At 32.3% G+C, this 25,837-nt stretch overlaps 2 protein-coding genes across 2 annotated transcripts in view; both read right to left on the reverse strand.

Moving 5' to 3' along the window:
• The window catches only part of LOC133197197 (dolichyl-phosphate beta-glucosyltransferase-like), a 132,180-nt gene that overhangs the window by 3,256 nt on the left and 103,087 nt on the right, over positions 1 to 25,837 (reverse strand). The gene's annotated exons all lie outside the window — the stretch shown is intronic.
• Positions 8,048 to 25,837, reverse strand: part of LOC133196161 (uncharacterized) — a 45,201-nt gene continuing 27,411 nt past the window's right edge. The window contains exons 7-19 of the mRNA XM_061332090.1: positions 16,265 to 16,359; positions 14,874 to 15,055; positions 14,483 to 14,683; positions 14,159 to 14,353; positions 13,955 to 13,987; positions 13,743 to 13,843; positions 13,515 to 13,674; positions 13,291 to 13,368; positions 12,128 to 12,337; positions 11,866 to 11,946; positions 11,710 to 11,772; positions 11,437 to 11,608; positions 8,048 to 9,161 (exon numbers count right to left, since the gene is read on the reverse strand). Of these exons, the coding sequence (XP_061188074.1) occupies positions 8,948 to 9,161; positions 11,437 to 11,608; positions 11,710 to 11,772; positions 11,866 to 11,946; positions 12,128 to 12,337; positions 13,291 to 13,368; positions 13,515 to 13,674; positions 13,743 to 13,843; positions 13,955 to 13,987; positions 14,159 to 14,353; positions 14,483 to 14,683; positions 14,874 to 15,055; positions 16,265 to 16,359 (1,785 nt within the window). The 3' untranslated portion in view covers positions 8,048 to 8,947. The remainder of the gene's footprint in view (positions 9,162 to 11,436; positions 11,609 to 11,709; positions 11,773 to 11,865; positions 11,947 to 12,127; positions 12,338 to 13,290; positions 13,369 to 13,514; positions 13,675 to 13,742; positions 13,844 to 13,954; positions 13,988 to 14,158; positions 14,354 to 14,482; positions 14,684 to 14,873; positions 15,056 to 16,264; positions 16,360 to 25,837) is intronic.

The raw sequence follows: 25,837 nt of genomic DNA on the forward strand, positions 1-25,837 counted from the left end.
GTTAAATTTATACAGTAAAGTAATCCAAAAATGGCCTCGGACCCCCCCCCCCCCCCCTGAAAACATGGACCTTGTATTTTGATATAGAGAATCATGTGTATAAAGGAAACCACTTTGCCTTCCCCCACCCCACCCTTTAAACACACATACAAACGCACGAAATAGATTTGAGTTGTTTTTTTTATTTTTTCTTCTTTTTGACGAGCATTTTCTGATTCAGATCTTTCTGAATGGGTGGGCCCCCTCCCTATTTTCAAACAATTCCTTAACACGCAATACAAATGAGAATCAACTTGGTTTTCAGGAGGACCCACACTAAGATGTGGATGCTTCATGCCCCCTCCCCTTTCATCCGTTATTTTGCTGTACTGCACGCTAAATCAATGTCTGCAATATACTAGTTAGAATAACCTAACCGGGTAACCCTCACTACAGAAGGACATTTTCGAATCCTTTATATTTTTTATGTTCTACTTCCTTGTATTTTCTGCTTGTCATTGTCAAATAAAATATGGTATAATATAACAGGAAACATTGGTTGACAGAAAGCAAGCTCTTTGAGTCCTACCGGTCCTATATTATTGCTGCTATCCGTGTTTGTCTGCTTGCTATTGTGTGTGTGCGTGTGTGTGTGTGTGTGTGTGTGTTTTATAAATATTATGTGTTATAATATTTATTGTGTTAATATTTACATGATTTCCAAGGGTTCGTAAGGATACTTCATTGAATTTTGAAAAAAAAATATGTATCGTGCAGCATGTAAAAAATGACTGAACACCAGAGAGGGGGGGGGGGACTTTTAAAAAATAAGTGACGAAAGAATCTCAGAATAGTTGTAACTTAATTATAATTAATATTAATATACATATTTAATAGCGCGAGTTTGATTAAGACCCTTATTAGTCCCCTACCGGTGAAACCGGAGGGGACTATAGGTTTCCTCTGAGTCTGTCCGTCCGTCTGTCCGTCTGTCTGTCTGTCCGTCTGTCTGTCTGTCCCTCTGTCTGTCTGTCAGTCTGTCCCACTTGGTTTTCCGCACTTTTTTCTTAAACGCTTGCAGATATTGAGCTGATTTTTGGTATGTGAGTGTATCTTGATGAGTTACAGATCAAGTTTGCATTTCGTTCCGCTTTATTGATTTTTGACGGAATTACGGCTTTTTCAATTTTTAAGGGTTTTCCGCAATTTTCTTCTAAACGCTTGTAGATATTGAGCTGATTTTTGGTATGTGGCTTTACCTTGATTAGTTATAGATCAAGTTTGCATTTCGTCCCGCTTCATTAATTTTTGACGGAATTATGGCATTTTCAATTCTTAACGGGAACCAGATTACACTTGCCGGTAGGGGACTAGTATTGCTAATGCAATACTCTCAGAATGCTTGTTCTACTTTAGAAGTTGATTGATAAAAATATGTGTTTAAAAAGAATATCTATATTTATTCTCTGCTCCACATTGGAGGGGAGGGGTTGCTATGAATTATAAATTAACTGATGGTTTGAAATTATCTTTATTGCCCAGAATAAAATAATTAGCATAGGGCACAATTTCAAATATTACATGCATACAATGAAAGAGAACTGAGAACGAGAATTTGACTTTCTTTACAAACACAACACACAATTAACATTAAAGCACTTTGGAATATTTTGATTTTCTGCTAGTTGTCCAGATTTCTTAATAGTCCCCTACCGGTGAAACCGGAGGGGACTATAGGTTTCCTCTGAGTCCGTCCGTCCGTCTGTCTGTCTGTCTGTCCCTCTGTCTGTCTGTCAGTCTGTCCCACTTGGTTTTCCGCACTTTTCTTCCAAACGGTTGCAGATATTGAGCTGATTTTTGGTATGTGAGTGTATCTTGATGAGTTACAGATCAAGTTTACATTTCGTTCTGCTTCAATGATTTTTTACGGAATTACGACCATTTCAATTTTTCAGGGTTTTCCGCAATTTTTTTCTAAACGCTTGCAGATATTGAGCTGATTTTTGGTATGTGACTTCTGGACCTGCCCAGTGTATGTCCATTTGTTCTCTCTCTACTGGCCTCATTCAAGGCTCTGTTAGTGTACTCCTCTTTCTCTCTCCAGCTGGGATCCATCTAAGTTCAACCCCTGAGATGGAGGTCGGGTGCCTTCTGCATAAATGTGGCCTATCCACGGGCGTTTTTCTCTCTTGTTTCCTTATATCATGTTGTAAATTTTGAATTTGCTAGGTGGAACTAAATGCAAATTTTACAACATAATAAGTTATCATGTTGTAAATTTTGCTTATACCTCCACATGATAAATTCAAAATTTACAACATGATACTTAAATAGAGTGGTGTTCCTTTTTTCCAGCTCCTTATTCGAGATGCTATTTGGCCAGAAGATGGACAATTTTTTTTTTGTAAAGTTTAGTTTGAAGCTATCTAAATATTTGTCAATATATATGAAAATAATAAAGGACGAATTTTGTTACTATTATTATTAAGAAAGAATTTATGTACTTTTAGTCCAAACTGAATCCACATATTTTTTTTCATTTCAAAGGGATTGTGTTTCATTCATTAGTAAAATGTAAAAAAGGACAATTTATATACATGTAATTGTAATCTTTATAGAGGCGGGGGTAGTTCATATAATTTCTCGTGGTCTTATTTGATACACTAAAAATTAAAGTAACAAAATAATCAGGATTAAAATTTATCAAACATTAACTTTAAATCGATTTTTTTTCTATTTCCACTCAATACATAGAGCTTTTCGTAATCTGATTCCAAAGATGCAAAAAAAGATAAACTCCATGTCCTTAGTTTTGGTTGTCCCACATACTTGTTCAGTCGATATCTCTTACATGTATGTGTACCCTAATATTAGAGGGGCCGATATGCTTTTCAATTTCCGCAACTACCTCCTATTGGTTTTTATTATATATTATGCGTTATCTCCTTTTTTAGCTCACCAGGGCTGAATTCTCAAGTGAGCATTTCTGATCACATTTTGTCCGTCGTCCGTCTGTCTGTCTGTCCGTCTGTAAACTTTTACCATTTTCGACTTCTTCTCAAGAACCACTTGGCAAATTTCAACCAAACTTACCACAAAGTATCTTTGGGTAAAGAGGATTCAAGTTTGTTCAAATGAAGGGCCACGTCTTCTTCCAAGGGAAGATAATAACGACTTTGTGAAAAATTAATGGCATCATTTAAAAATCTTCTTCTGAAGAACCACTGTGATAGAAAATATGAAATTTATATAGAAGCATCCCCAGGCAGTGTAGATTCAAGTTTTTTCAAATCTTGACCCCCAGTGGTAGAGTGGGGCCACAATGGGCGATCAAAGTTTTACATATAGGAAAAATGTTTAAAAATCCTCTTCCCAAGAACAGGAAAACCAGTATTTGTCATATTAGTATGGAAGCATCCTCAGGTATTGTGGAATTTAGTTTGTTCAAATCATGACCCCCGGGGTAGGGTTTGGCCTCTATGGGCGATCAAATTTTGCATGGGAATACATAGGAAAAAATCTTTAAAAATCTTCTTCTCAAGAACAGCAAAGCCATGATTTTTATATGGAAACATCCTCAGTAGTGTAGAATCAAGTTTGTTCAAATCATGACCTCCGGGGATAGGGGCTTCAATGGACGATCAAAGTTTTGCATAGGAATACATAGGAGAACGTCTTTAAAAACTATTTCTCAAGAACAGTTGATAGGATTTTGGTAAATGCTAGTATTATGCTACTATCCTAAGGAAAATCACGGAAAGTTAACACTGGCAAATGTACATCGTTAGAACCTTGTAACACAGAGAGCACAAGAAACAATGGGATAAATTGCTACTTTGCACTGTAACCATGGAAACAACGTACCATTGGTTTAAAGTGATATTTTTGTTACTTTAGGAACTTGGTTACCTTTCAATCAAGAAACATAGTTGATTCATCTTGAAAATGCTTATCTGAGAGAACTAAATATCATATATTGGTAAAGTTTGATGAAGAAAAAAAACTGTTGCTATGGTCACCAGGAAGAGAAAATGTTCGATTTTGTTCTCTTTATAGCAATATTAAACCTCATATGGTAGCTTCTTGCATCCAGTTAAGAGATTGTGTGGTAGTCAAAATTGAAAGTCAGGTTAGCTAGCGGTGTTCATAAATATCGATCATAAAAGTTTTGGGAAATTACATACAAGGGTGCGTATCCAAGGAAACAAAATATTTTTCAGCTTTTTATACATTTTTTCTGCTTATTTCTAAAGCTACACTAAATTTAAAGAACTTAATCTGAATTTTTTGAAACTTGAAAATTATGACAACACCAGTGCCTTTAAAAATTGATCACCAGTTATATAAAAATATGCTTTTTAAAAAGATAGGATCAGATTAAAAAATACAGAAACTAAATTTTTTATCCCTTTGCTGTATTAAAACCATAACAACCATTACCAACAAATAAGAAATATCAAATATTGTCCTTGGTATGTGTTACAAGGATCTTTTTCTATTACTGTAGATCACTTAATTTTGGCGACACCCTATTTTCGCTAAAGAATCATTTACTCTTTATTAGCGATACAAAATTTTCACGAATTGTGATTTTTGCTCTATATAATCTTTAGTAATACTAATAAACGCGAGAATGAAATTTTCGTGACCACACTGTCTCGCGAATAAAATGCGATTTACAGTAATTGGTTGCATTTCAACCTGTACTTGCTTTTATTTGTTAGTGTATGACTTTATAAAAACGAATATATGAAAGTATTACTTTTGAATGCTTTGTTTCCATAGTAACATATTCAATAGTAGATTTCCTAAACATGTTTATCAGGCATTTAAAACATCAGGCCTTCAACTTTTGGAAGGAGTAATTGCCACTTGTTTGCACTGTTGCAAACATTATGGGGCTCTGAACATGTTGAAAAATGCCACTTTTCAAACTTTATGGCATATTGCACACTGGAGGCGTGAGAATTTTTAATTGTGTAAGTGTAGACTAGTTGCTCAGAAACTAAATCAAAAAATGGGGGAAAGCCACAACTATGAGTAGGAAGTTTCCTTGGAATCAGGTTTAAATAGATTCGTGTTGAGAACTCCATGTATTAAGTAGACGAAAAATAAATAAAGCAATATAATGTTTCAGTTTTATAATTAAATCAATTCTGATTATCTTGTTCAAAGTTTTACATTCAAACTATATTTAACTATATATGAAATTTTTTTTCGAAAAATAGGTTCTAATTGTCCCCCACCCTTCACCCCCAATAAAACCATTCCTACGTACGGGCCTGGTTCCCCATGCAGGTACGAAAGGAAAGGAGTTGATTTAGAGGCAAGCACTTTTAATTAATAACGTGTTGTTTTGTTTTGAACATCGAGTATTTTATTGAATTACATGTCAAGTTCTTACAACTTACAAGTATTATATGTCATGCAAAATGATACAATTAATGAAATTTTAAATTTACAATGGAAATTATGTTAGAAAATATAGCAATTTCAAATCTACAGGTTTCATCAATAAATATATGACAGCAGCAAAAATATTGTTATTAATCTGTGAGGGCAAATTCATTGCATCCTCCATCATAACAAATGTACCAATTCATCAATCATAAACAAGCGATTAAATAGATTATTTCGAGCATTTGGATAATTTTACGAATAAAAAAAGAAATGATAAAGATCTTCGTATTATGGACAAAAAGGACTATTGATATTGACCATAGTTGAGAAATAAAAATGCATAATATAGTTTGGTATGGAATATGTTCCTACATGTATAGCGTTTACCACATATGTATAGATACTAGTTAACAACTATTAGTATAGGTGTATCGCAACATCTTGAAATATCTGTTCTCGGAATATCAAAGTACGTCGGTATATTATTTTACACTATAATAGTAAATACTTAGAAAGGACTAGGCTTTGTAAAAAAAAAAATCGAATTCAGTCATAGAACATTAACCAGTGATACAAGCTTTCATTACTGTACCTCTAATGGAAGTTGAATTTTTATTTTCATTTTTCCGCGATTCGACACTGCCTTTCCGCGAAAAAAAAAATCCTGCTTTTCCGCATATATTATTTTGGAGCAATTCAGTTCTCGAGAAATTGAGAAAGTATATATTTTGAAATACATTACACACCCATTCTGCAGTAGATTTTGTTTTGACCTATGTATTTTCTATATAAGTACGTACAATAATACGAACAAGTGTGCCATATGCGCCTTTTTTAAGTTAAAAAAGTACGAGAAATATATAATAGTACACGTCTGTAATTCACGTTACATTTCTGTTAAAGTTGGCAAGAAAACAATGTAGCCCATTTTAATGTGAAAGGGCATCATGATGTATTCAATTTTTTCCTGCATTGTTTTTCCAGACTATTATTTTGGTCACAAAAAATGCAACTGATGGATGAAGATCCAATAAATTGCAAAGTTTATAAATGAAGTATGTCAGTCCGAAGCGACCATTATCTGTAACTCTTTCTGTCTACTAGTATTATATCATAGAAATCTCATTATGTGCACTGCTCAATTGTTACGACAGGTATACAAGGAGATGAGCGAATAAACAAAACTATATACAAAGTTTAAATTTGATAGAAAAAGACGATTTTCTATACAATGGGACTATTTTTTCCACAGATATCTTGTTTTGATAGCTCATTTGCTTTTATGCAGTTAATGTTAGAAAAAGACGCTATAATATAATATTCTATACAATGAGACGCCTATTTTTCCGCAGATACCTTGTTTTGATAGCTCAATTGCTTTTATGCAGTGCAGCAGTTTGAATTCATGAATGCTAAAGAAAATCCCCCCAAACCCCCTTTTTTCTTTAGACGAGTTGCCACCTTGTCTCCGGCAGACGAATTTTGTCAACTCGATCTGTAGAACACTAGGGGCCAATAAAAATGGGTTGACCTTATCTAAACATGTGATCTTTTTATTTAAAAATGAGGAAATGATAAGCTTCATAGCTTAAAAAAATTATATTTAAGTTTTGGCCTTCGGTTACTCTTGGGTATTTAAACGGGTATTTCCCCACATGAGGAAGAGATTTAAAATTAGGTCAACAATTTGAAATCAATGCAAGGGAAAAGTGATTCGAGACTGTTTTCAGTATACAATTGCCATTTCACGTTATAAAAAGTTTGAAATTTTATGAAACCATTTTCGTATAAATTTTATGATAGACAAATTGAGCAAATAATAAAATGTAATCAAATTAAAAAAAACTATGGCAAATTTGCTCAAGGTCGTGCTCATCTGAAAAATATACATCACTTGCAATTATTCGAAATATGAACGGCTTCAAATGTATTGATATTTTATGACACTTGTACATGTATCACTCATTCAAGTTTATAATATCAAGGGTTTATTACAAAATAAACGAATCCAAATCAAATGGTATTCTTCAAAAGAATGATAGAAAATATTAATATCTCCATAATTATGTGTTGTTGTTGCAAAAAAATTTAACGTGAAGCGAAAGTAACTTGGAAGCCAACATGTTCAAAAATATGTCATGGACTCAAGCGCTGGAAATACACATCTGGAAACATGTATATGTATTACCCATACGTTGGTCTACTCCGAAGTTTTCATGACTCGGCTTTTTTTCAAAAACTTTTTTGATGTTTATGTATAATCCAAAATCAAACATTTAAACATTTATTTTTAGAAATAAACAATATCTTAAATATATATGTATATACAAAATGATATGCATCAGTGTAATCTTTAACATCATTTAACATACAAAAAAGAAAAAAAATGTTATTGTAATTTGAAATTGTAGCATGGATATGTATTTAAATGAAGTGAATCGCATAATAATAATAATAATAAAAGCATGTATATTTACATACCATATATATTTATATTGCACAAAGATCTTCTTTTTTTTTTTTTTTAAATGTATGATAACAATGATAATCTTCATTATCTGAACACAATAACTTTTTTGTTCAAAAACTAAATACTGCATCGTAAATGTCTTTATACAAAAAAAAAAAAAAAAAGAAAAAAAAAGAAAAAAAAAAAAGAAAAACGTGTATAAAATAATTATGAAAATATTTACTAGTAATTAAATTAGCCGGTATAAACGAACAATTGTAAAAGACATCGTCTATAGTGATTAAGGGCAGTGCTGTTTTCCTTGGTAATGTTTAAATAAGGGGTCTACATATCTTTTTTACGACTAGAGTTTCCCTCAAAATACGTGACAAACTTCCCATCGTCAGAATGCAAAAAGTTGCACAAACTGAAGATATCACCAGCGTTTTAGCTTTAACAAGTTATTTGCTTCCTTTTATATGCATTCATTTCTACTGCAATGTTAATATATGTTACAGGAAAAATACGCTTATTTCCTTCCCTCATTATTTACAATTTAAAAATATTTGTAAAAAAAAAAAAACAACTTTAATTTAAAAAAAAAAACGTCAAAAATATAGTGCTGAGTGCAAATCTTAGTTAAATTCTCATTATCCTGGCTCTTGCCGATCTTTTTTGATTTGAATAAACTCTCCTAGCAAGTGATCAATGTTGTTGGGAGAGAGACATGACAGTCCTTCCCAAAAATTTTGGCAACATAATGACAGATGCTGAGAGATCCACTTTACCTTTGAGATATCTTTCAAGCCCCATCCCACTCCCTTCCCACACAGGATTTCAGGAATGTCTACATTCTATGATTTTTTTTTTAGTTTGTCTATTATCATTCTGGTACAATGCCTCCCCCCTCCTACATGGTTTAGCATCTCAGCACTGCCCCCTGTATAAAGAAGCTTACTACAGACCTGCAATCTTCAGTGTTCCATTTACATGCTGTCAAAACATGCCATTTATCTAGATACCTTGAACAGCCCATCAGCACTTTTTTTCATTTTTCAAAATACACAGTGTATCTATTAAAAGTGTTTGAATCCACCTTTAATTTTATTTTCACGCACTTCAAAATACTTTTGGTTCTGTTTGTTGGGTTTCGTACAAAAGACGATTGCAAAAATAACAATCATCATGAAACCTTAAAATGGTGTTCAGTAAATCTAAATTTGGAGGTAAATTTGCTACAAGTTGGCCGATAGAAAGGTTCTGGTTGGCCCTGCATAAATCATTTAAAATTAGATTTGATGGACCGTTATCAGGGTCCCCTTTTCTGTGCCACCTGCAAGAGTGAAATTAAAATCGTTTAATCGAAAAGAAAAAAAATGTTACCTCAGTGATGCATCAAAGACAGAAGGCAATTTATTCTTACTTTGCTTATGATGCTACAACGGTTTAAATATTTTACATGCGCGGATCTATATAGGGGTTGGGGGGGGGTCAAACCCCCCCCTTTGAATTTGCAGTTATTAAAAGTATATACTAAAGCAAATCAAAAATATGAATTTGGACCCATCCAGCCTAGGAAACGTGGACCCCACTACCACGAAAAAGGTTTATTTTCACATTTGGGAAATGGATTTTGGGTTTTGACTGGGGTGCAACCCCCCCCTTCTTGGGAAAAAATGTGTATTTTTTCATTCAATTTCAGCAATAAAAATGAACTACACGCACAGGGGCATCTTATCCGCTCTGTTCTCTATTACACATAAAATAAATACACAGGTGTAACAGAGAACTGAGTAGGTAAGACGCCCCTGTGCTTCAAGTTTTCAGCCATAAGCTTTTGCGCACAGGTTAGTTTTGAATCTTTGAAAAGTGTTCTGCAAGAATTATTTTATGAAAATTATACACTGCTGTTTACTCCAATATCTTTTTGAAAAAATGACTACACTTAATTATCTTGTCATAAAGTTGTTCTTCAATTTTCCGGATCACAAACTATGTAATATATTGATGTAACATTCAAAATACCTGCAACAATTTTATTTATTATTGTTGATTAAGACGACATAATAACGAAAGAGTTAATTAACTTGACCATTAATTTACTTTCACAGGTTAACACAGGCGCGGATCCAGGGGGGGGGGACCTACCCCAGTCAAAAAATTTCCAACCCAGAAATTTTTTGACAAGTAAAAAAAAGATAAAATCCATTTCTCAAACGAGAAAAAAACTATCTCGTGGTATCGGTGGGGTCCACGTTTTCCTGGGGGTGGGCGTGGGGGGAGGGGATGTTTCAAAGTCATATTTTATTTGCTCCAATATATACTTTTAACATACTTTCTATTTAAATTATTTTTTTTAATGTCGACATGTTGCTGCAATTTTTACGAAAGCCCATTGAGCTCATTTTCGTAGGTAACAAAAATATATTTTTCGCGTTATAACGCGAAACTTTCGCGTTATAACGCGTAACTTTCGCGATATAACGCGTAACTTTCGCGAATAAACGCGAAACTTTCGCGTTATAACGCGAAATGATACATATATAGTCATGTTACTCAATAACCTGTGATCTTGACTGACAGATAAAAAACATGAACGCAGAGAGGGACTTCTGTGAATTTATAAATGACATTTCTTCAGAAGATGTAAAAGAGATTGATGCGAGAAATGGATAGATTAGTGTTGATTTTGCATTTAATTTCAAAACCCTACTAATTAATTAAATGAATATTCCTTTAAAGATTTTCTTGTTTTTCACTTGTTGAATCCAAGAAATTCTGTAGACTAATTTTTTTTCTCAGGAAGATCTCCACTCGTTGCTTTCTTTGAGTAAATTGTCAATGTTTTCGTAAGTAATGATATGACCAAATGGTGCAACCTTAAAATACAATGTTGTATTTCTTCAGTGAGTCTATCGGAGATGAAATATATTGATACGAATATTTGTCATCCAATTTTCACCTTAGGTTACTCATGTGATGTGACACAATTGTTCCGTGAAATACAAATTTACCTCATTGTTGTCAATTTTCTGAGATCTTTTATTTCAAATTCTATATAGAGTGTTCAATCTAATTAAAATTAGACTTGTATTTTCGCTCCCCTACTATACGCTTCAACACTTGTATTGAACAGCAAGGAGAAAGACAAAATGTGACGGCAAAAAAGATTTAGAAAGAGGACAGACACATTCAATGGCGAGAAAACATAAAATGTCAGCTCGTGATAATCCAAGTTCAAAATAGTATTTCGTTTTTCACTGTAATGAATAAACTAGATCATTAAAAAGTAAAACAAACTGTAGACTTATGCAAATGTCTCTGTTTTACAGGGAAAGTTTCGCGTTATAACGCGAAAGTTACGCGTTTATTCGCGAAAGTTTCGAGCTATAACGCGAAAAATATATTTTTTTTATCTACGAAAATGAGCTCAATAGGCTTTCGTAAATTTTGAATGTCTTTTTATGTGTATTATTCTTTACTTGTATGCCCTAACGGGTCCCAAATTGGTATCAATAAATCTTATCTTATACTTTTAATATCTCTGCAAATTCCAGGGGGTCCGGACCCCCACCCCCCTAGATCCGCGCATGTAACAGAATACTTACTCCACACTTGAAATATATGCATCTGTTCGGTTAAGGAAAGTTTTGGCAATTACGCGCCAGCATCCTCGCAACTGAAAGGAAGTCGAACTATCAAGACAATAACAAAGCTGTTTCCGGAGATCTTCCATATCCCTAAAGATTGCATCTATCTTCAGCTTACATTCTAGTTCATCTGCAAAATAAGTACAGGTTTGGATGCTTTCGGTAGTATACAAAAAGTAACATTGGTAAAAGCTGACACGAAGATATTTTATATCAATAAAATTTATTTACCTTTAGTCGTGGATAATGATGAAGGTGGGGAAGCCAAACACATGTTCGAAATGGAAGAAAAATCTGAAGGGAAAATACCTTGTGAAACATCTCTATATGCTAGAATGGGGTCAAACAAATAAATCAATCATCTAGATTTTATAAAAAATAACTCACAATCAAGAACGTCCTGTTGCACATCGCAACTCAAGTGGAAACTGGAATTAATGGACTCAAGACCATCAGGTTGTCCCCGATCTGTAAAGATAACTTTATAGCCATGACTGATTCAATAAATGCGATTTAATGAAAAATATTTAGCAAACTGAATAATTTTTTTTTGTAAATTCAGTTGTAAGAATCGTGCATTACTGAGTATTTAATTATGCAACTATAGGAAAAAAACATTATCAGTCGCATGATATTTTTTATTCCTCACCTTCCACCCTCAACAAAAATGCATTTCTCTTTGGCCAGCTTTCGGTGGTGGTCCAGTAATATAAACCAGCATCCGAAAGTTCTATTTCCTTTATGCAGTGTAGGAATTGATATATAGCTGCTCCTCGATAGTGGACTTCGTCTTTACGCCTTATTTGAAAGCTGTTTGAGTTTAACATGATCTCTTTCGTTGCAATGTAAACAAGTTCCCCTGGATGTTAAAATACGTTAACAATGAATTTGGTTCATACATATGACACGTCAAACGTTGCAATATTCGATCTTTTCCATTTGTATTGTATAATTTTCCATTTATATTCTATAATTTTCCATTTGCATTGTATAATTTTTCATTTGTATTGTAAAATGTTTATTTGTATTCTATAATTTTTCATTTGTATTCTATGATTTTTCATTTGTATTGTATAATTTTTATTTGCATTCTATAATTTTCCGTTTGTATTCTATAATTTTTCATTTGTATTGTAAAATTTTTCATTTGTATTGTATGTTTTTTTTCATTTTGTATTGTATAATTTTTTATTTGTATTGTATAATGATTATTTGTATTCTATAATTTTCCATTTGTATTGTATAATTTTCTTTTGTATTGTAGAATTTTCATATTCATATTCTTTAAATTTCCATTTGTATTGTATAAATTTCCATTTGTATTGTAAAATTTTACAATGCAAATGGAAAAGTATACAATTCAAATGAGAAATTATACAATACAAATGGAAAATTATACAATACAAATGGAAAATTATAGAATACAAATGGAAAATTATACAATACAAATAACAATTATACAATACAAATGAAAAAAGTGCACAATACAAATAAAAAATATACAATACAAATAAAAGATATACAATACAAATGAAAAAAGTGCACAATACAAATAAAAAATATACAATACAAATAAAAAATATACAATACAAATGGAAAATTATTGAATTCAAATAAAAATTTTACAATGCAAATGAAAAATTATAGAATACAAATGGAAAATTTTACAATACAAATGGAAAATTATACAATACAAATGGAAAAGATCGAATATTGCAACTTTTGACATGCCATACATATAATTCAAGAATAGACTTAATACATGTATTCAGTTACTAGTATGTTTATCTAGAAAAGGAAAATACATGTTACCTCTCTGAACAGTAAATTCCAATATTCCCTCTTGGTTCACCCCAGTCCGTAATGTCTGAAATACCTTTATATTTTCATCTGAAAATTAAGGATCATTCGTAATCGCAAGTAGTACAAAACATGTATTAAAATTCATTGTCAAAATTTTTTTTCTCTGAAACTTAAGCGAACGAGGGTATCCAGGGCTCCTCTATATTTTTTTATTGGAGGTTTTGTACTAGTACCTTGCTTGCAGAAAGGAATCTCCATGTGTTCCATGGGTTTTCTACTTTCCTCGGTGGATTGATTTGTAGATTCAGTATCTGTAGTCTCATTACAACTCTCGGTATCAGATGTGGGTATATCAGGTTCCCACTTGTCTGCTAAAATTTTTTTTTTTACTCCCTTGTGTCATACATTTAAAAGAGATAACAACTAAATTTAAAAAAAAAAAGATTATACGTACCAGGTACATGTTTTCGAATTAGTGAACGTTTTGCATATTTCTTACTGACGCGTACACAATACAAGGAGGCAATAACGACGGGTATCAGCAACATTACCAGAGCGAAAACTATAAAAATTGGGGGAAAAAATCATCACAAAATAGTTTTCACTGCAGGATGATATTTTTCTTAATCTTGTGTTATAAAAAGCCTGCATATAGTTACTAGGTTGTTCTCACCAATTTGAATTTCCATACTGCAGTACCACTCATCTGCAATGAAATTCATACATTTATTTAAAGAAGATTTCTTTCAAATAACATTTGATTCTACATAAATTTCACTAATGATAATTAGACTTTATGTAGGCGATATTTTTCTTGAACCATTAATTAAAGCTTCAATCGATTCCATATTTAGTTGCAGTCTTCATAATTTTTTACCACATTTCTCTGATGGACAAATAACTTGGGATGGGTCGTCGTGCCAGATGGAGTCCCTGCCACAGTGTGCTATTATTGGTGTTTTGAATTCCAGACGACACAAGCCGATGTACGTATATCCCGCCAAACTTTCATTTCCAGCCTTACTCCCATTCCCCATCCTCCACTCAAAACGATCTGGAAGTGGCCCACAACCTAATTATTTGGAATTACCAGTTTAAGAATTGTAAATATATTTTAAAAAACACACATTTCATTTTTCACATATGAAAATACCAGTAGTTAGACGTTCATTGAAAAGCATACATATGTATGTATTCTTACCTTTAAGACATCGGAATTCTGTCGGATTTACGTTCCACGTTAGCTTTTCCCCACACCGGATACTGCTGAAATTACTTTCCAGTATATTCATCCGAGGACATTCCGGGAAATACTCTTCGTACACGGTGCTCATGTTTCGGATGGGTCTCCCGGATCTTGTTTTCCAAGACAAACCGTCTATGGCTGGTAAAGGACCACAACCTGAAACCGATAAAGGTATACATAATTGTGTGACATTAGTTGAGGAATTTTGTAATTTGACAGTTTTTCTAAACAGCAGCAAATTTCATCTGTTCTTAAATGACAGTTGTTCTTGAAAAAAAATGTTCGCACAAGAAGTTATATTCCTTTGGACAAAATGATTGACAAAATAAAGGAAAATACAACTCACTTAGAATCCTCCCATCGGTATCTCTCTCCTTACATATAGGCTTGGATTCATTGTTTGGCATTTCTCGTTTAATGTTATTATCAATACATTCTCTTTGTTGCGTCCTCCTGTTCTGTTCATCATTATTCCCTGTTTTACATACCGTGCAATATTGATGGTGTCCGCTAGATATTTCGTAGATACTTTAAACAAAACAAAGCGAAATAATTCATAAAAATGAAAGAACGGGAAAAAATGAGATGACTTGGAGGATCATATTATCAGTTCAGGGAAATCTATATAAATAAAAGATTTACTTAATTGCTTCAAAATATGACAACCAACTGAATCCATAGTAATTAAGAGGATTGGAAAGTTATGCATTTTGATCTATTTCTCAAATAGTACTTAGCATATATGTTCCATCAAAACAAGAGATAAATAATTAAATGCTTAATTTGACTTAATTTGTGCCCCTCCCCCTCATCCGGTTTAAAAACTGGATCCACTTCTGTTGTGTCGACTTTGTCGATTCTAATTAAGTTCCTTTATACAATATAGAAACGCGAAGAAGTTTTTCTCTTTTAAGTACAAAAGCTGAAATTTAGAAGGGAATGCAATGACTATTGCGACCTATAAGGAAAAATAATAAAAATGATATTAAATAGGTATTACCAAACTACCAAAAAATAAACATTTGTATTTATAAAACATCAAGGTCTACAAAGGAAGGTCACAAACCAGCAGACAAGGAAATAAGAAAGGACGATCAATGCTTTATAGCACATGGGACTATTGCGATCTATTTAATAAACCAAGATTTAGTTCCTTGTTACAGTTTATGGTAGCTGATTTAAAGATGTGCATTTTATTTTATTAATTAAGTGCAGGATATGCTATTTGTAGCCAAATACTATCGTCGTGTATAATCGGCTTTGTGCATCTTTGTACATCATTGTTCGGTGCATTGTTCAAGTTTAAATGATCAGCGACAATGCCTTTGAGTTTTTTAATCTAACGTTTTGAAACATTTTTCATATTTTCTGTTACAAGAACATCCTAATAGACTTCATGCACATTCTACCAATTAAGTGTATTTTTTCTGATTAAATTCTTTCTATGCATGCAAGGCGTCAGATTTGCTCTAACTTAGCAAAATTAAGAAAAATGACTTCATATGCGCATTTAAAGGGAAAGTGTCTTTTACAAGAGTGTTGTTACGGTGAAAGGCAGAAGTACGCATTATTTGATTTTTTTTAATCTCTCTCTCTCTCTCTCTCTTTAAATTCGTTGTTTGTGTAAGCTATCTTGAACAGAAACAGGGAACATTGAACTGACCTATTCAATTCAATGTGACGAAAGAAAGGAATATCATTTATCCCGAAGATAAAGTTAAAATAGTGTTTACTTACAACCGTCCAGTTTCGCCCTCCTCGAGTTGGAAGCGATATCCAGAGCAACACAACACCGAGGAGAAAATCAGAAGAAACAGCATCGGGACGACCTCCTACCAGTAAATGTCTCATACTTAGAAGGAAGCAGGAAGTATTGCGATTTTGTTTCTACGTAAAAAAAAAGTCTTTTTGTTAGTTCGTTGTTATTCGTTGTTACATTCGTTGTTACATTCGTTGTTATAGTTATTTTTTTCCTAGAAAATACCATTTTAATATCAATATACGTATACAGGAAATGGAAAACACTGCTACAACGCTCAAAAAAAAAAAAAAAAAAAAAAAAAAACATTGGTTGCACTGCCTGCAATTTTTTTTTTATTATTATTTTTAGATCTACGGATTTATCTTTTTTTTCTTTTGCTATTTAAAGAAGAATAACTCTAAAGGATGACTGCACTTAACGCCGGTTTTTGGGTCTTTTTCGGTCGCTTCTGTTGCTTTTATATCAAACTCTTATTTCATTTTTATATATTTATGAAAAAATCCTGTCAATTTCGAGCCGAATTTAAATATTACAATGATCTTAGACTGTTATACAATAAAATGATTCTATGTTTTCTGTCCTTACTCTTTCCAAGTGTAGAGAATTTACACTTACCTGCCCTTGATTAAACATTAGGTATGCATGAGAGGTGGAGCTAACATTGTAAGAATGGCTCTAAAATTAGACTAGATAAATAACAATGACATGTATTAAAAAAATACGAGATCACTCTTTCCCATTCCTTCTCATTCTCTCTTTATTCTGTATGGCACAAGTACACTATTTTCAGAGGTTTCAAAAACGAAATTAACAATATGAGCGACGTCCATGTAAGTAAAGTATCTTTTAAATCAATGCCTAACAATTTAACGTGTTCGAGCACTTTGTCCTAGTTAGCACAAAACATGCTACTTTACAAGTCACGTGACGGAATTTAATATTCACAGAGTTACCTGAGGTAAGAAATCACGTGGTGAATTATAATATTCAACATGTCACAGCCCTTGATTACAATAGAGAGAGCGATGTAAGAAGAAGCAGTTTTTTTTTTCGTTTAAACCATGAGCGCATGTTTGTATATTAATCTCCTTTTGACACAACATTGTTAATGCAAATATACAACTACTGTTAAACGGAGAACAATAGACAAACATGCGCTGACTATGTATAAAGTCAGTGAAAAGGTGGGCGTCCTCATTATCGTACGGAGATTCAAGGAATTGTGATGACCCCCGCCTTAGAAAACGGTTAACGCTAGATGGTACAATTTAGAAAACAGCTTCGTACTTCGTAAATACGTACTTTTATTTAATTTAATTACATAGAGTTGTAGATTAGATGTTGACCATTTGTGCAATTAAAAGAAAAATGCTTGTTTTGAAAGTTTATTTTGTCGCAATTTTCGCATGTCCTTAAGTGCAGTCATCCTTTGGAATGCAGTAAGTTACGTTCCAAGGTATTTTTTTTAATGTGTGTTATTCATTTAAATGAATTAATACAGTATATTGCAAAATAATACAAAATGAATATATACGAGAATTCAAAATTTGACATCATTTGGCATTGTTCTAAGTAAAATGTATGAGGAAAACTGAAACAGCTGACGCAATTTTTGAAAGCCTTATTAAATGTGTTGTCATGGTAAATAAAGCACATTACGCAGATACATTAACGCATATTATTTACATTCAGTGTAATTTTCTTTATGAAATACAATTAATGGAAATATACAACATTCATTACCCTATAACCCATCACTGCGCGGTAGAATACATATACATATCTAATGCGCGGTATTCAATTTGTCGGCAAGGCCATAGGCGCTTGGTTTCAGGAGGGTGTATTTTGTGTATTATGTGTTTTTCTGGGTGTGTCTGAATACACTCATTAAAATAAAAAAAAAATAGCTGAAATTAGCACGTTTAAAAATATCATATAACTGTATGTAATTCTGTTTATGTAGTACAGTAATATGATCGCTTATTTCAGCTATTTTTTAATTTTATTTTAATGAGTGTACTCAGACACACCCCGGGAAGAAAACACATAATACACAAAATACACCCTCGTGAAACCAAGCGCCTATGCCGACGATATCCAAATGCTTAATTTCTTGATAAATAGTTTTCCATCCGATGTTTGTAAAAATGCAAAAAGAACATTATTTTGCAACATTTCTGGGGCCACAGAATTATCTTTTAACAGATTTTATTTGCAGTTAACGCAATTGTTACAAATGTTTGGTGGGTAAAGCAGAAAGAACGTATGAAAGTTTTGTATTACATTTTATTCACCAGGAAAACAGTGATAAACTTGTGAAACAAATTCAATAGTTTACTCAGTATATTCAGGAGTATATTTTGTATGTGCTCTTCAGTACACTGTACATAACCTAACGCTGAGTTTAAGGTAGTCCGATCCTCAGGTTTTGAAAATGCTCACAAAAATGTCTCCGATTCCACAGACTAATGTGAATTTACCCATGGTATTTCTTCAAATTTCATCACTATAGTTAATCATAGTATATACATGTAGTTTAAATTATCATATCTCAAATATATTTTCAGGAAATGCGAATAAAAACACCAGCTATGCATTTCTAATTAAAAATTGATCAACCAATATATTTTAAGATTAAAAATACAGGTATCCATGCATTTGGAGAAAATTGCATCTTTTTTAGGCTTATACAGTATTTTAGTTCTATTTACTCCAATTGTTATGTAATACATAGTGTAAAAAGCTCGTGACATCACATATCACGTCTAGTTTCATATCATGCTAATATGCATTGGTATCTAATGCTAGATCAAAGGAAATTCGATTTTCTCTAAAATTGAATTTATTTTATTCTTTTATGGAGTAGAAATCTCATCTTTTTACAAGACCGTTTCTGAGACTGCCTAGAACCTTGAATCATATTTAGATGCATAAAATGAAACTTGTTGCACGAAAAGATCTCATGACACATGTTTTCTGCATGAAAAGACCAATATAAGCTCTTAAACTTTTTATTTTATTTATTAATTTTTTTTTTTGCTTTTTGTTTTTATTTGTTTGTTTGGTTGGTTTTTTTTTTGGGGGGTGGGGCGGTATTTTTCAGAAAAAACTGTTTTAATTGCAAATAATAGATCATTGGAATTTAAGATTTGTTGTAAATTACTGCATACTATTAATATCTGATAATATCTGATATCTGGAAAGTCAGGAAGATATTAATTTTCCCCCACATATTTATGAAAATTTCTATCTGACTCTTCTTGACTTGATTTATTAGATATTTTATATTATATATTATTAAACAACAGGTTTTAAGCCCCAAACTTATCTAACTTGTCTTATCTGGAACAAAAATAATTTTTCTATTTTCTCTAGGGAAAAAAAAACCCAAGAAATTCAGAGAAAATAATTTACAGCTTATATATATATTAGGATTAACCGGTCCTCGTTAATTGTTCAAAGTATTTTTTTTGTTTGTTCGGCAAACATCATTGGCATATTTTAAAAGATGTCAGATTCATTGGAATACTTTAAAAGATGTCAGATCCAAATTGTAAAGTTTGAACTTGCAATTCCGTAAGATCTCATATAATGCAACTATGAATTCATGAAGAATAATTTAACAGCTGTTACAAATTTGTAAATACATGTAAATTGGGGGACAGTTATGAGCGTGATTGAAAGGTGTTTCTCTCTGATATTAATATCAATCATTTTGAAATTGTATTGATTGTATGCAAAAAAATCTCATAATTAAAATTTATCGCAAATTCTATTTGTTTTTTATAAGAAATCAATAACGGGTACATGTACTGTAGCAGCATGAAAAGAAAGAAAGGATAAATGCGAGCGTTTGATATTTTCTATTTAGATCAAATGTGCAGTAAATGTTATATTTGAAATCAAATACATTGGATACATATATTTATTACTACGTGTATGTTAACGATTCAATAATTGGTTGCATAATGGTGATAGCGTAGATTAAATATTGTACAGACTAGCAGTCTGTTAAAAACAAATAGGAAAAATGACATGAAAATTAATTTAATTTCAACGAGGTTAGAGATGGCTAAAATCAGGATTGGATTTTTCATATATAACGGGAAAAAAATTTCTTCTCTATAACTGCAACGCCATGTTCTTGAAGCATCCCCATGCTGTGTGGATTCGTGTAGAATTCTTACAGTTCATATATATATATATATATATATATATATATATATATATATATATATATATATATATATATATATATATATATATATATATATATATATATATATATATATATATTTAAGGAATAACTGTCTTATTTTTTGGATTCATGATGTGATCAATCGAGTGGCTTGCGTGATAACTTGCATAAACGCCGAAGGCGTTTATGCATAAAATTATCACGCAAGCCAATCGATTGATCATCGTCATGAATCCAAAAAATCTGACAGTTATTCCTTATATTTACATGCTCCTGATTCTGCAAATTCCCGTGCTAATAGCCCCGCTTCTGTCTCTATTTGTCCCGCCCCGCACGTGATTTTTTTTTAACCGCGCCTATCGATGAACCAGTTGATTTATGTAGAAATAAAGTATTTTTACAATTTGTAATTTTATCTCGGACAAAGACATTGGAAATGTAAATATATATATATATATATATAAATGACTCGAAAAAATCTAAACCCCCCTCCCCCTGAATCTAGTGGTCGTCCCACCTCCCAGTGCTAGACTTCGATTTGTTGTTATCACCATGCTGAAGTACTTCAACACAAATTAGTACACCCATCACATTCCCTCTCACACTGGTCTTTCTCGGTCTTTGTATCACATTACTAGTAGTTTTAGAAGAAAGCAATTTTGTCTCAATTTTATCCATCTATTTTATTAATCTATCTGAAATTGAAAACTTTGAAAGTACTCTTTGTATTATATTTTTAATTTTTTATTTGATTCTTTTTATTCAATTGACCTATCAAATTAAATTAATTACAGTAATTAATTAACAAAGCTGAAAAGAAAAGAGGATTAAGTGGTGCAGGGCAGGGCTCTTCCAGTTTGACTGCTTGATATCCAGGAGTAAAGAAGATTTTTAAAGATTTAATTAATTTTGATGGCTTTAGTCCCACCCCAGGCCCTAGAGGGGTGGGGATCACTTTTGTCCCCTTTTACACATAATGCAATATGCCAAAATTGGTTGAAATTGGTTCAGCGGTTTCAGAGAAGTTGAAAATGTTCTAATGCTCACACACAGTGCACAGTGCACAAAGACAGATGAAAACAGATAGCAACTGGTCACCTACGTGATTCAGATGCTTTAAAAATGGACCACAGACCCAATTATATGGGAAAATTGTTTTATAATATATAGGAATGATCATTTTTGCCCTCTTTGGTGTGTGCATGCTCTTTGCAAGATTGTTGCAGATTGTGGGGATACATGTATACAGTATGTTAATGTTAAATGAATTTTGTTATATTTGACATTTAGTTTTTCACTTTTTTATTTGTGGCACAAATTGGAATTATGGGCAATTTGCTCGCCTTGTTTGTCCATCCCCTATTTAGTTCAACTAAGAAGAAGACTCAAGTGAAGTTTTTGGATCAAAATTTGTCCGTTGTCTGTCATTGTAGTTGTAAACTTTTCACAGTTTCATCTTCCTCTCCCCAGTGGTTCTGGAGAGGAAGATTTTAACATGTTTGAAAAGGCTCGAGTTTGTTTTTGTTCAAATACAAACATGGTAAAAATTTTATATTAATTTTTAAAAATTATCTGGAAGGTTTTATCAAATTGGAATAGGAATCTTTTCTCTGTTAAAGGTTCGAGACCAGATTTTGTAAATTTACAATGTCATTGCACTATAATACTCTCACAGATGGCTGCAACCCAAAAAAGGAAAAAAAAACTACTAAAATTTTCATGTTATTGTTTATTTGACATCACATATGAAGATTCACAAAGATGTTCTGCAATGTCATTATACTTTTAAATAGCTCAGCAATCCAGAGAGAAAAAAACTGTTTAATTTACGTAGTGTTTACATGATTCTCAGAAGTATAGAAGCACATGTAGATATAAGATTTGATAAGTATAAGCTTTTATTGCCATTTCATCACAATATTTTCTAAGATGAATAAAATAAAAAAAGCTACTCAAATTTACATAGGATAGGTTATATGATTCACTTTGTAAAGCATTATAAAGTTTCACTGGCATTTCACTGCAATGCTCTCAAAGATGGCTGCAATAAAGAGTGCTCAGATTTACATTTTTTGTTTATTTCATGTCACATTGTGCAGATTTACAAGTTATTATTTACTGGCTGTTACATTGAAAGGATTATTTGAAAATAGCAATACACAACTCAGAATAGCTCTAAGAATCATTCTTCATTTATTGCATGTACATAATTAAAGAATGAAAATTTGGTGTCAATACAAATAGACCACACATATTAAACATCAAAGGAACGGTATAATCCCCATCACTGTTTTTTAAAACTTCCCAAGAAAATGTACATAAAAATATTGCAAAAACAATGAAAAATTGTTTCCAATACAAAATATTATTTGAGTATATAAAGTGTGAATATTAGGTACACTCATTTACTGGAAATATAAACTGGTCAATTTCAACTGATGAAACAAGAGAATTAGACGGCTTACAAATAGTGATAAGTATTTACTCCATTACTTTTATAAAACATGAACAATAACAACATGCTATGCATGACAGCTAGCCATGCATGCGCTAGACACCCTTATTTTATTGAAAATTACAAAGCACTGAATCAATATCCAGCACATTATATGCAAAAAATCCTGACAGATTTGCAAAACCTGTTGCATACATTAAAATTACATCGTATGAAACAGTCGAAAAGCATCAGGGCAATGAAATTAAAAACTCTAGAAAACCTCTGTCCATTGCCAAGTGCCGCTGAATGCAAAAATCGTTGCGATGACCTCTCAAATTACATCTAAACATAATGAAAACACGTTTTGCATATATCTACCGGTACATATGAAATCTTAATTTGCTCCCTTAAATTCGCAAAACAAATTCGCAGTACTTCAATTTTTATTGGTCAATCCCTGACTAATACACACTACATATGTATAATCATCTAACATTAAGAAATATTAATACAAAATTTTACCGCTATACTATTGAAGTGCTGGAAAATACCATTTTTTCTTCAAAATGTTAATGAAAGATAGGAAGGACCACAATTTTCCTCAAAGGGTCACATATCCTTAACACCAGTTCCCAGATCCTTCGCACAAGTTCACAGATCCTCAACACAAGTTCACAGATCCTTACCACAAGGTCACAGATCCTCAACACAAGTTCACAAATCCTTCTCACAAGTTCACAGATCCCTACTACAAAGTTACAGATGCTCAACATAGTTCCCTGAACCTTCACACAGAGTCACAGTTCTTTAACACAAGTTCACAGATCCTTAACACTAGTTCACAGATCCTTCCCATAGAGTCACAGATCACACCATCACAGATCCTTAACAAAAGATCAAGAATCCTTCACACAAGGTCAGAATAGAGTTCTACATCTCCCTCAGAAATGAATATCTCTCCCTACATTTCTATTGCTCTATGACATGAATTTATTCTGATGTGTTGCATTACCTTCTTTGTTCCACAAACATCAAGACAGCTCAGATGACTCATTTTGATGTGTTCTATCAAAAAAGAAGCAAAACTGTCAGTTTAACTGTACAAAAGGATTTGAAATACATTTTAAAATCTATGAAAAAAACTGACAAGCTACTGAGGTCAAACAATATAAAAACAACCAACATCTTAAGGAGGCTGGGGGGTCAACAAATTAACCACAAATTAACCACCAGATTTAACTTAATTTTTTAGATATGATATCTTAAGCTGTCAACTATCATTTGGCAAAGAAAAATTTCAAAAATTTTAGTTTTAAAATTTGATCATTTTCTATATCTTCATATGGAGCTCTTCTTCTAAAGGAGATCAATATAGTCTAAAAATGGCCACAACCCCCCAGCCTCTTTAAAATTGAAACAAGAGGTCTACAGACCGTTACAGTCACCAGAATTTCTAAGCCACTAATATATGTTGTTCTTTTTACAAATCTGTAGAGTTCCAATCAGTATCTCTCTTTTGCTCCAAAGGGCAATGATTTAGACATTGAATTTATGGTACACGAGGACATTTTTTTGACAATTTGAAGTTGTATGTTTTTAAAGAAGATTTTAATAACAGTACTTTACTTAATATGACATACAAAGATTTCAACTCCCTTCCTCTCCCTGATTTGATTATAAAGTAGATGATACTGAATCCAATTGAATTTGACTATCACTTGTGAAAAAAAAGTTTTTTTCCTTTCATGTTTTTGGGAAACTATTGGACTATCACTATTGATTCTAAGCTACATAAAGCGGCTTGCATATACATATACATATATTAACAAAACTTGTGATCCTAGACTTATGAATGCCTTCAAGAAATATGATATTGTTTTTCTTGTTGAAACCCACATTGGGTCTGGTCAACTACCACATAAAATTGGCCCTTTTTACTTTCATACTGTATGTAGGCCTATGAGTAAACATAACAATAGACATTTTGGTGGATTAGGTATTTTATGTAAAAATTACATTAAACCACACATAAAAATCCTCAATAACACATCTGATGATTTTCAATGGCTTCAACTAGACAAAACTTATTTTGGTCTCCAAGAAAATTTATTCATATGTGTTGTATATGATCCACCTAGTACATCATCATATACCCTTGGACTGAATTACAATATAATTGAATGTTTAGAAAAAGAACTGATACAATATAGTAAATTAGGTAACATATTAATATGTGGTGACTTCAATGCTAGAACATCTAATCACTTGGATTTTATTCCCTGTGATGATAATGTATATGTACCCTTATATGACCAATATAATATTGACAAAGAAATCAGACATAGAAAAAGTCAGGATGACAAATTAGACAATCGTGGCAAAGAACTTATTGAACTTTGTATCAGTCAAAATATAAGAATAGTGAATGGTAGAACATTTGGAGATATTTTTGGAAAACCTACTTGTTACACCCCTAATGGCTCAAGCGTGGTTGACTATGTTATTATATCTGAAAGTATTTTGGATCAGATTTTGTACTTCAGTGTAAATGACTTTGATCCTACACTATCTGACTGTCACTGCTTATTACACTGGGAAATGTCTGCCAATTTTACAACTCTAATAAACAAAAATCAAGATATGTGTAATATGCAATTTATTGAACCACATTTTATATGGTCAGAAGATTCAGCATTTAAATTTCAGGAAGCTTTAACCTCTGTAGACATACAGAAAGATCTGTCTGATTTGGCAAATTTTGAGGTTCAGAATTCATTATCCTCTCTGAATACTGCTGTGGACAAACTCCAAAACATTATTATTAATGCTGCAGCTAGATCCTTGAAAAGAAATAAAATTAAAACAGCACAACCAAAAAGAAGTAAAAACAAGAAATGGTTTGATGGAGACCTA

Source organism: Saccostrea echinata, unplaced genomic scaffold (genome assembly GCF_033153115.1).
Source record: "Saccostrea echinata isolate AGI-Se365-2 ecotype Australia unplaced genomic scaffold, CSIRO_AGI_Sech_v1 ptg000030l, whole genome shotgun sequence".
NCBI lineage: Eukaryota > Metazoa > Mollusca > Bivalvia > Ostreida > Ostreidae > Saccostrea > Saccostrea echinata.